Source organism: Schistocerca americana, chromosome 11 (assembly GCF_021461395.2).
Source record: "Schistocerca americana isolate TAMUIC-IGC-003095 chromosome 11, iqSchAmer2.1, whole genome shotgun sequence".
NCBI lineage: Eukaryota > Metazoa > Arthropoda > Insecta > Orthoptera > Acrididae > Schistocerca > Schistocerca americana.
The window spans coordinates 126,695,750-126,708,482 of NC_060129.1; the positions used below are offsets into that span (position 1 = coordinate 126,695,750).

The window sequence follows — 12,733 nt, forward strand, 5'->3', positions numbered from 1 at the left end:
GCAGAGTATAGATGTAGATGTAGTTCAGTTGTGGGCAAAACACACACACATATGGAATAGTTTTTACAGAGTGCCTTGCCTGCCAGACAGCACTACTCTAGGCCTATGTGTTGAGTAGCAATCTAACCATCTCATAGATCATAAATGGCTTATGTTTCAGATGTTGTTTGCGGGAGGTAATTATTGTGGTGTAAATTTTGTACCCCAGCTACTCTAACGTCGTATAAGCGAGTCTGTGAGACTTGAAAGCGTTAAATTTCCACTGACCAATTTGAATGGGCTGCATGCATTACAGTCACAAGCCGGAGACGTGAAACATAATTGTGATTACCACATGTTTTCCTGAATGAAAGAGGACAGTTCTGTTGATTGATCAGAGCAGTATAGACATAAGTTGTGCTCAGACCGATTAATAATTCTCAATCTGTTATGGATGCCAATAACTGAATGAATGCTTGACCAAAGCAAACTTCGCGTGTTCATTATTTAAAACACACCCCTCCCAACACTGAGAATACTGTTGTTCTATGGTTAGTCAGCTCTGTGTAGTTTGGTGTAGGTTAATTGAGGCCATTTTTCATTTATTTTAAAGATTTTTCTTTTAGGTTCAAGGATATTCCCCCTCCCTTGGTTTCCTGCTCAGAAACCCTCAAATTCTCATTGGAATGCTGGTATTTCTGCATAATTCATCTACATTAAAAAGCAGACAATGTGACTAAGATTGACAGTATTTTTAAAAGAGTAATATAAGCAAAAATGCAGTTACCGTGAACCTGTGTCTTCTGTTGCAATGAATTATTGAAAGTGAACATGGCGAACCATATTTTTGTGTAGAGATTTGTTGGCATTGCCAGCTCACAATCACGTTGTCACATTCCAACCTAACCTCATCCTCTTGCTTCTCTACAGGTCATTCTCTCATCACATAAAGTTACCTTCCCATTCTCCATATCAAATATAAATGCAGTCGTCCACTTCCTGTTATGCAGCGCGCAATAAAACACACACACACACACACACACACACACACACACACACACACACACACACACACCATTACAACATTTTGCCATAATGTGGCAGAAAGTTTTCTCTGTTGTCTTTCTCTCTTTGCCCCCCCTCCCAGAAAATTAGGGGTGCGCCTTGTATTTGTCCCGACACAGTAGTTCTCAATTTTGCAGGGACATTGCATTATGGACGGTCGGTTAACATTTCAGGCCTGGAGCACCTGCCAATCGAGCTGCAGCGGAACTTCATGCTGATGCGGGACTTGGACAAGCGGGCACAGGACCTGATGCGCAACATCGACAAGCTGGCCGGGGAGTATCTGCAGCAGGTGCGCACGATGCCAGCGGAACGCCGCCGCGAGCAGATGAACAACATACAGAACCTGTTTGACAAGGCCAAGGAGTACGGGGATGACAAGGTGCAACTGGCTATCCAGACCTACGAGCTGGTACGTACGCTCTGCCCCTCACCTCTGCCCTGTTCTTTTGTAATATGTTTGTGTTAGTATGGATTGATGAATACCTGAAGATTTTGTGACCACATAATTTCTACCTTTCAAAGTTCACATATATTACTTTCTATTTAGTTGTTCACAGGTAGTCTTTTTAAGGGATACAACTTCCGACAGACCAATTCCGACACGGAAATAAACTGTCTGTCTTTTTGTTTGTGACATGTCTGTAATTATTGGCCATCAGCTTGGTAATTATATGATCATGATATGTTATAAATGATGATGCAATGCACTGGGCATACATAAAGTCTGGGAACACTTTCAATTATTTATTGCACAAGAACTAAACATTGTAAGGATGTCATATATATTGCATTTTGAAGAGAAACTGTGTAAGTTTTTTTACATACATTCGATATGCGAACCATGAGTGACCCGGCAGATGTCAATACACTACCATATTTCCTCAAATCTAAGCCGCACTTTTTTTCCAGTTTTTGTAATTCAGAAAACCGCCTGCGGCTTAGAATCTAGTGCAAAGTAAGCGGAAGCTCTGAAAAATGTTGGAAGGTGCCGCCACAACTAACTTCTGCCGTCGAATATATGTAGCACTACATAGGCATGCTTTGCAGGCACAAAGAAAAATACCGCGCCAAAACCTCTGTGTCAGTAAATAAATGAAAAGAAAAGGTAAAAGAATCTAAACATAATGCCATGCATTCTTTCGTGTTTGCTGCTATCTCATTTAAATTCTGTCTGCCTAACGAACTACGAAACTAGAGTTAGACAACAGCAAATGCGGAAGAATATACATATCGTATCATGTTTATATTCGTATTATTCTTATGCTGAATAGTGATACAGTCAGAAATGAAGCACGGCAACTGACTGGATTTTTAAATCTAAGATGACTCTAATTTCTGTGCAGAATGTAATGTATTAAAGAGGCATCTGCAAAGATTTTCAAACAGAGAAAAAATTTCGCTAAACTCTCGTTCAGAACATCTTCTATCATAACGCAGTCTATTATTTGGTTCATGTTGGTCATTATCAAAGAAAGCAGTAGTGTAGGTAACAGCACATAGCAGTCTCTTGCCATTGTTTCTCTAATGAGACAATCTCTCTTTTTTGTAAGCCGCGGTAGCACGTACAAAAGCAAGCCCTGCCGAAAGCGGCGCCTGGTCGTAAACACTCATTATCGGAATGCGACGAACAGTGCATGACACAGTACAATAATGCATTTTCAGCTTAGAGTGACTTAAACACCTATAACAAAGAGAATGGCACTTATCAGATCAAAGTAAAATAAGCAAGCTATTCGAACCAGACAAAGCACATGAAAAAGGAAGGGTACCCGTATAAATATGGACGGAGCGTCTGACACATAGCAATTAATTTTTAGACAACATAGTTGCGTGGAGATAGCAGTGATTGCTTGTACATGATTACTTACTAATATTATAACTTTACAGTGTAAATTGCCCTAAAGATGACCCATCACAGGTTGAAACCTGTTGGCGACAAAATAAATAATGCGATTGTGACTGTCATTTTGATTAATTGACATAGCAATGGCTACTTGGTAAAGCTTAACTGTTAAGCTTACGGCTCGGGCCAAACTACTGTAGCTGTATCTTCATCCATTCGACCTCAATTGTGTCATGTTAGGGTGGTCTAAAACTTCTCTCTCCCCTTGAATTTTGAGTCTCATATTTCAGGTGCGGCTTAGAATCAAGTGCGGCTTAGATTCGAATAAATACGGTAATCGAATACCCGTCCCAGCAATGCATCGTCAACTATGGCAATCGCCTCCCGTGTTCTCTCCCGGAGTTCTGCTACATCACATGGTAGAGGCAATACATACACCAGATCTTTAATGTGTCCCCACTGAAAAAAGACACACGGAGTGAGATCTGGTGATCAGGGAGGCCATTTCATGAAACAGCTGTCCCCTTCTGTAGCACAGTCACCATGTTTGCTACTAGTGGTGACTATCAGCAAATTACCAAACTACGCTGTGGCGGTATACATAAAAAAAAAACTTTCAGGGCTACTCTTCAATATGAGATGTGTATGATATCTGTACAATGTTTGCTTCTTGTGCAATAAATAATTGAAAGTGTTCCCTGGCTTTATGTACACCCTGTATATAAACCTAGTTACTCAGAGTGCACTTAAGGTGTCCCTGACTCTACTGTTACATGCTGCAAATGGCAGTTTGTTATCATTGGTCATAACCAGTCAGGTGATAGTATATGATAGCCTGAGACTCCCATGAAATTTGTAATTGAGCTTGTCACAAAGATTTGACTTTCTTGTTTCCAAATATGTCGCAATTTCCAGGGATGTGGCTGTGGTTCGACCTGAGAGTCCAGCTTATCAAAGATAATCACAGTCTTTTTATCAGAAACATTTTGCTGGTTTTCTGTAACATACCATGATCTCTGAGGTGGTGAATAGGATGATAATGCGTGGGTGGCTATGGAAATTCCAGGTGGTTCTTTTTAATATTATTTCCTTCACTTTCTCAGACGTTAAGTCCGGTTAAAAATGGAGTGACGCGGACCTTGATCAAGCGTCACTTCCTTTTAACTGTACGGTATGTGTTATATTGCATTTAGGAACTTTCGGGTAATTGAACATGTATCAATAATTACGGATTTCTGTAGTTGTATATATATGTTTGGATGTAGCTGTATTGCATTGATGTACTGGTGGATATTGTGTGGTATGACTCCTGTAGTTGATAGTATAATTGGTATGATGTCAACTTTATCCTGATGCCACATGTCTTTGACTTCCTCAGCCAGTTGGATGTATTTTTCAATTTTTTCTCCTGTTTTCTTTTGTATATTTGTTGTATTGGGTATGGATATTTCGATTAGTTGTGTTAATTTCTTCTTTTTATTGGTGAGTGTGATGTCAGGTTTGTTATGTGGCGTTGTTTTATCTGTTATAATGGTTCTGTTCCAGTATAATTTGTATTCATCATTCTCCAGTACATTTTGTGGTGTATACTTGTATGTAGGAACGTGTTGTTTTAAAAGTTTATGTTGTAAGGCAAGCTGTTGATGTATTATTTTTGCGACATTGTCATGTCTTCTGGGGTATTCTGTATTTGCTAGTATTGTACATACGCTTGTGATGTGATCTACTGTTTCTATTTGTTGTTTACAAAGTCTGCATTTATCCGTTGTGGTATTGGGATCTTTAATAATATGCTTGCTGTAATACTTGGTGTTTATTGTTTGATCCTGTATTGCAATCATGAATCGTTCTGTCTCACTGTATATATTGCCTTTTCTTAGCCATGTGTTGGATGCGTCTTGATCGATGTGTGGCTGTGTTAGATGATACAGGTGCTTGCCATGAAGTGTTTTCTTTTTCCAATTTACTTTCTTCGTATCTGTTGATGTTATGTGATCTAAAGGGTTGTAGAAGTGGTTATGAAATTGCAGTGGTGTAGCCGATGTATTTATATGAGTGATTGCCTTGTGTATTTTGCTAGTTTCTGCTCGTTCTAGAAAGAATTTTCTTAAATTGTCTACCTGTCCATAATGTAGGTTTTTTATGTCGATAAATCCCCTTCCTCCTTCCTTTCTGCTTAATGTGAATCTTTCCGTTGCTGAATGTATGTGATGTATTCTATATTTGTGGCATTGTGATCGTGTAAGTGTATTTAGTGCTTCTAGGTCTGTGTTACTCCATTTCACTACTCCAAATGAGTAGGTCAATATTGGAATATCGTATATATTTATAGCTTTTGTCTTGTTTCTCGCTGTCAATTCGGTTTTCAGTATTTTTGTTAGTCTTTGTCTATATTTTTCTTTTAGTTCTTCTTTAATATTTGTATTATCTATTCCTATTTTTTGTCTGTATCCTAGATATTTATAGGCATCCGTTTTTTCCATCGCTTCTATGCAGTCGCTGTGGTTATCCAATATGTAATCTTCTTGTTTAGTGTGTTTTCCCTTGACTATGCTATTTTTCTTACATTTGTCTGTTCCAAAAGCCATATTTATATCATTGCTGAATCCTTCTGTTATCTTTAGTAATTGGTTGGGTTGTTGATTTGTTGCTGCCAGTAGTTTTAGATCATCCATGTATAGCAAATGTGTGATTTTGTGTGGGTATGTTCCAGTAATATTGTATCCATAATTTGTATTATTTAGCGTGTTGGATAGTGGGTTCAGAGCAAGGCAGAACCAGAAAGGACTTAATGAGTCTCCTTGGTATATTCCATGCTTAATCTGTATTGGCTGTGATGTGATATTTAAATTTGTTTGGATATTAAGTGTGGTTTTCCAATTTTTCATTACTATGTTTAGGAACTGTATCAATTTGGGATCTACTTTGTATATTTCCAATATTTGTAGTAACCATGAGTGGGGTACACTATCAAAAGCTTTTTGGTAATCAATGTATGCGTAGTGTGGCGACCTTCATTTAGTTTTAGCTTGATATGTCACCTCTGCATCTATTATCAGTTGCTCTTTACATCCTCGTGCTCCTTTGCAACAGCCTTTTTGTTCTTCGTTTATAATTTTGTTCTGTGTTGTATGTGTCATTAATTTCTGTGTAATGACTGAAGTTAATATTTTGTATATTGTTGGTAGGCTTGTTATGGGGCGATATTTAGCTGGATTTGCTGTGTCTGCTTGATCTTTAGGTTTCAGATAAGTTATTCCCTGTGTAAGTGTATCAGGGAATGTGTATGGATCTGCAATGTAACTGTTAAATAATTTAGTTAGATGTGAATGTGTTGAGGTGAACTTCTTTAGCCAGAAATTTGCTATTTCATCTTTTCCAGGGGCTTTCCAATTGTGAGTAGAATTAATTGCTTGGGTGACTTCATGTTGCAAAATTATCACTTCAGGCATTTGTGGTATGATCTTGTATGTGTCTGTTTCTGCTTCTATCCACCGTGCATGCCTGTTATGTTGTACCGGGTTTGACCATATGTTGCTCCAGAAGTGTTCCATGTCTGTTATGTTTGGTGGATTGTTTATTTTAATGTGTGTGTTATCTGTTGTCTGGTAAAATTTCTTTTGGTTTGTGTTGAATGTTTGGTTTTGTTTCCTTCTATTTTCACTTTTTTTGTATCTTCTGAGTTGTTTGGCTAATGCTTGTAATTTCTGCTTCTTTTCGTCTAATTGCTCTGTCGCTTCTTGTTGTGAGATTTTACCTAACCTTTTTCGTTTTTTTTCCGAGATTTCATTTCTTATAAATTGTGTTAGCTGTCCGATGTCTTTTCTCAGTTTTTCTATTTTGATCTGTAGCCTGTGTTGCCATGCTGGTTTTGTGGGTTTCTTCTGTGTGTTGGTTGGTTCTGATCTCTGCCTAGTGTGTATATTTAGTGTAGTGAGTGCTCCTATATAAACCAGTAGTTGTAACTCTTCCATAGTTGTGTTTTCATTTATTTTGTTGTGTATGATTGTGTTGATAGTTTTTATTGTTGTTTCGACTTGTGGGTTATTTGGTGGTCTATGCAAGAATGGTCTAATGTCTGTATTTGTGTCTTTGTATTCTATATATGTTAGCTGAAATCTTTCTTCTATATCTAACATCTGTGTCACTTCGTGTTCTATTTGTGCTTGTTCTGGTGGCTGTCTTAAGATTTCGTTTTCCTCTGATTGTTTAATTGGTGCGTGTTGGTCTTTGTTTGTTTGCTCTGGGATGTTTGAGTCCATTACTGTATTTTCTTCTTCTTCTGATTGCACATTATTTTGTTCCAGTATTTGTTGTACTTGTTGTTTGATGTTTTCTAATTGTGACTGGGGTATCCTGTTATTTTTTATTATTACACGGATCTGATCAGCTAGTCGTTGTTCTGTTAAAAATTTTAATTCTGGGTATCTGGTAATAAATGTTGTGTATACTTGTGATCTGTATCCAGTTGTGTTGGTTCCTAGGTTTGTTGCTTGGTAATAACAGAACATGAGGTGTCGATTAACTTCATCTGACCATCTCATCCTCTTGTCTTTGTTTTCCTTCTATGGTGGTTGCAGGAAGCATATCCTGCAAAACACCTCTATTTGGATTTAAATCATTTTCCAGTTGGCTAGCAGTGTCGTTACCATTGTGGGCGGGCATAGGGTTCAAGCGTCGTCCCCGACCATGACGGCGCTTGTCCGAAGCTTCTTTAGTTCTGTCCTGAACCAAGTAATCACACTAAAAGGGGGGTTAGCCCTATTAGTGGTTTATTCTTTTCGTCGCCTTTTACGACTGGCAGAACATACCGGAGGCCTATTCTTTTCCCGGGCCTCCACGGGGATATTATTATTATTATTATTATTATTATTATTAAAAAAAGGATTGAAGCTGTTGGACAGCATACATTCCGCATCGAGTCGTGAGCATTCAAAATTATTAAACATTGTATGTTCTTTACAAGCTTCTTATTAACTGGTGAAAAGTGTTCCTTTCAGTATCAGTCATGTGTCAAAGCCTTAAACTAGCTGAGAGAGAGTTGTTAGTGTGAAAGTATCAGTAAGAATTGTGCTTACCTTCATTTCTGGAACTACGTGCTAGCATGGATGTGGTAGCAAAGGAGTGTAAACAGAGTTACAGAACAGGATAGATGTTTTGAGGCAAGGACTTTTCTTCATTCAGTAGTGTCACCCTGAGCAGGTAAAATAAACGATCTTCAGCAGTATAATACAATTAAATATATGAGGACTGATCAACAAAAAGTGAGACTGCCTTGTTTTTCCTGCAAGTTCCATGATAATTCCCTATCTGCCCAAGAATATTTGATTAGAGCGGGTTTTTGTGTGTAATGTCCTGAGGCAGCAGCACTCACATATTGGTAGTTTGGCAGTAATGCTATATTTTGTAGACACTCTTTGCATTTCACATAGCAGAACAGGTGACAAGAGAGGAGCAGTATGGTGCAATAAAATTCTGTGCTCATTTAAACTGTATGGCCACCGGAACTTAAATAATTGCAACAAGCATACACTGAAGATGAGCTACCTCGTGCAACAGTGTTCTGGAGGTAGTTTGTGGACTTCAAAGAAGGCCAACTTCTGTGTTGGGCCGGGTGTTTCGGCTTCTGCTATGACTAAAGTCAACATCAACACAACTGCTGTGATTGTCCGTGAGGATCGGCGGATAACATTACGTAGCCTCAGTGAAGTGTTGAGAATTTCGTATGTCAATACCTTTATCATTATGCGCGATCATCTCCGTGTGATCTGTGTTTGTGCCCTACAGATTCCACGTCTGTTGATTCTCTGAACAAAATGCTGTGCAAATGGAGACAAGCTGTGAGGTGTTGGGTTTCTCTCCTGATGGCGGGAAATGCATTTTTGGAATCGATTATCACCCGTTCCCGGGTTCGATTCCCGGCGGGGTCAGGGATTTTCTCTGCCTCGTGATGACTGGGTATTGTGTACTGTCCTTAGGTTAGTTGGGTTTAAGTAGTTCTAAGTTCTAGGGGACTGCTGACCATAGATGTTAAGTCCCATAGTGCTGAGAGCCATTTTTTTTTTTTTTTTTTTTTTTTTTTTTTTTTTTTTTTTTTTTTTTTTTTTATTATTATCACCCGTGATGATTCATGGCTGCATCATTATGATCCTGAAGGGAAATGAGTGAGCACCTTGTTCTTCAACACAAAAAAAGGAGAAATTTGTTCCATCTGCAGGGAAAGTGGTGGTGATCACATTTTTTTACTGTCATGGAATGATTGATCAGCCCACAGCTCTCCCTCACACTACTGTTACAGCAGTGTACTATACACCAGAATAGGCTAAACTGAGGAAGCACATTGCAAGGAAACAACCAGAACTTTCTTGCACTGGGTGGTGGCTTCATCTTGCCAATGTGTGGCCAATCAAGTCATGGAATTTTCTGGCTGAATTCAATATTACATGTGTATGTCTTGTGTCTTATAGCTCCAATCTTGCACCCTGTGATTTTTTTTATCCTCATCACTAAACGCAAAGCTCTAAAGCATTCGATTACAGAATTCTGAAGCAGTACCCAGGAAAATTGAGGTAAAGGACCTGACAAAGAATGGCCTGCACCATGTTTTCAAGGACTGGCAGGATGCCATAAAAAGTGCATCCAAATAGGAGGGGAGTACGTTGAAGAAGCTCATGTAAACATCAAAGTGGAGTAATAAAACATCTGAAATAAAGAAAAAAAGGCAGTCTCAGTCTTTGTTGATCAGGCCTTGTATGTATACTCTCTGTTGACACATGTAGTGCAGCTAATTTTTTACAGCTTTTCGTAGTTGACCAATATTATACACCCATCAATGCAGACCATACTTCTGCAGAACTCTCTAAGGAAACTGCTTTTGGTGTTAGTAGAAAGATAGAATATACGAGGGGGGACCCGAAAGAAACCGGATTGTTTTCATAAAAAATTTATTGACGAACCTTTTTACAAAATTACTTCAGTCACCTTCAGAATACTCTCCATTACATGCGATGCACTTGTCAAGTCTCTTTTTCCCACTGTTGGAAGCATGTTTGGAACTCTTCAAGTTTGATATTGTCGAGTGCCCTTTGCGAAGCTGTTTTTACCGCCTCCACATCATCATAACGCTCCCCTTTTAGCGTTTTTTCATTCATGAAAATAGGAAAAAGTCGCATGGGGCTAGGTCCGGCGAATATGGAGCGTGGGGAACGACAGACCACCTCTGAGATGCCAAATAGTGGGTCACTCGTACGGTGGTGTGTGCTGGAGCGTTGTCATGCAGAAACCAGTCACCTGATCTGGCGTTTCCTCCTCACATCCTCTCACAGACGCCTTAAAACATCCAAGTAAAAGTGCTGGTTAACAGTCTGGCCAGGGGGTACGAATTCCCGATGCACAATTCCACGAACGTCAAAAAAGACAATGATCGTAGTCTTTTTCATTTGACCTCACTTGCCTTGCTTTTTTTGGTCTGGGAGAGTTGGGAGTCCTCCACTGGCTTGACGCTTGCTCGGTTTCTGGGTCATACCCGTAACACCAACTCTCATCCCCTGTAATGACTTTGTTCAAGAAGTTTCGATCACGTGCAATCTCTCTTTTCACACATTCGTGCGGATGGTTTTTTGCTCCTGTGTGAGAAGGTGCGGAACAAATTTAGCAGCATCACGTCTCGTGTGCAAATCCTCACTCTAAATACGCTGGCACGAGCTCCAACTGATTCCTGTCTCTGCTGAAATTCGGTCGATCGTTTGGCGACGATCTTCGTTGATCTTTTGGCAGACCTTTTCAATGTTCTCCTCATTTTGCGATGTTGAAGGGCGTCCAGAACGAGCTCAGTCCTCAACACACATCTCACCACGTTTAAAGCACCCAAACCACTCGAAAACCTGTGCGGCTCATAGCGTCCTCCTGGAAAGCTTTCTGAAGCATTTGGTGTCTCTCCGTTGCAGTTTTTTTTTTTAAAGCAGGAAACAAAATTTCACACACACTCTTTGTTCTTTTAAAGTTGCAATAACGACTTCACAGAGGTAACCCGCCAACAGTCAGAGAAACACAATACCACACTTGCACGTTCAGCTCTACACTGACACCATCTGCACAGCTGTTTCGTGGAGGTCTCTACTAAAACCATCATTTTGAGAAACCTACACTACGTCTACGAGTGGCAGTGCCCTCGGAGTCCGGTTTCTTTTGGGTCCCCCCTCGTAAATTGTGCCGCTGCACATTTGTCATTTCAATCACGTTCAAAACTTTCAAGAGGAATAACTGTATACACAGTGACTGAACAATTTATATCAATGTACAAAGCAGAAGCACAAATGCCAGTGAGAGGAATAATGTAAGCAGAAGTGATGTCATAGAAGTGTCACATAAATGAGGGGCCACATCCTCGTGCTACAGTTGTGTGGGCACCATTTTAAGATGGGGCAGAGTTGGGGTGCACACCATCCCTCTCCTGCATTTTACAGACAGCCCACAGCTACACCCGAATCGGGAACGGGAGGCAGTATCGACGTACCCTCCAGTATAGTTAAAAGTGCAGCACAGCCGCACATCTGTGTGCCAGTGTCCTGCAGAGCAGAGTAATTAAATGTTGACTGGCACTTTTGTTTGGCAGTACCCCTGTCACACTCTGACAACTTTCATCCACAGTGTGGTGTATACCAATCGACATCTCATCTTAATAAACCACTGGCCACTTCTGTTCTGAAGTTCGCATTTCTCGTAAAGAATTAATGGCTTTTTTGAAATGACACTGCTGGGTATTGAAGCTACAACACCACAAAGGTGGCATGCGACAAGTGTCAAATTGCCGTGAAATGCACAAAACCCTTGGATATGCAAACAGTTAGAATTTCAGTGTGATCTCGTAAAGTAGGTAGGACTGACACCATCTGCACTCTGTATACAAACAAAGGTACACAGCAAAATTCTGGTTTAGGAACTGCAGTTCAGTGTTGTTTTTAACAGAGATGATGGTGTTACCCTTCGTGCAAGAAGGGGAAATGTTTACCGGCACCTGATGGCTTATGCAGACTGCAGTTTATCATTCCACAACGTTACAACTTCGGATTCCACAACTGCAAATACAGAATCTACGGGTTCAGGAGGATTGTGCCGTGCGAGGTCTCGCTAATCCCACACAACTAGTTGACGAGAGGCTAGAAATATGGTTTGCTCAATCGCATACCCTTTGTGACAAAACGGGCTCATTTCCAGTGCGTGTCAAGTATCCACAGGGGCATTGCAGCAAGACTTGAAGCATCGAGAATTGTCAGCACGGAGACCATCGTCGCAGCTTCACTTGACGCGGCAGCAGAGAGAGACGTGCACTGTCATTGCTACACCCGGTGAGAAAACTAGACACGTGAGTGGAACTGTGTAATCTTTTCTGACAGTCCCAGTGTTGCGTAAATCACAATGGATATATCTGTATACACTTTGAAATTCCATTTGTGATCATAATATCGGTCCAGCACCTGGTGTGTTGGTGTGGGGTGCCAATTTGAGTGTATAGTCTGTGCCCTTTCTTCAAGGCTTCCACGTTCTTATGTTTCAACAATATAACACACAACTGTATATTGCTTGTGCTGTACTGACTTAGGTCGATACAGAAGGGAGCTAGACTATTACTGTCATGCCACATCCTTAATTGTGTAAGTGATGCCGGTACAGGATTTTGCGCACAAACTGACACCTCGATTATGTTCGATGGGATTCGAGTCGGGTGACCTAGGTGGCTAAATCATTCGCTCAAATTGTCCAGAATGTTCTTCAAACCAATTGCTAACAATTGTGGCCCATTGACATGGCACATTTCATCCATAAACATTTTATAGTTGTTTG

The 12,733-nt window shown here is 40.1% G+C and overlaps 1 protein-coding gene across 1 annotated transcript in view; it reads left to right on the forward strand.

Annotated features, from left to right (window-relative positions):
• LOC124554206 (inhibitor of growth protein 5-like) overlaps nucleotides 1–12,733 on the forward strand; it is a 39,583-nt gene that overhangs the window by 4,379 nt on the left and 22,471 nt on the right. Inside the window, exon 2 of the mRNA XM_047128274.1 lies at nucleotides 1,218–1,456. Within this exon, the coding sequence (XP_046984230.1) occupies nucleotides 1,218–1,456 (239 nt within the window). The remainder of the gene's footprint in view (nucleotides 1–1,217; nucleotides 1,457–12,733) is intronic.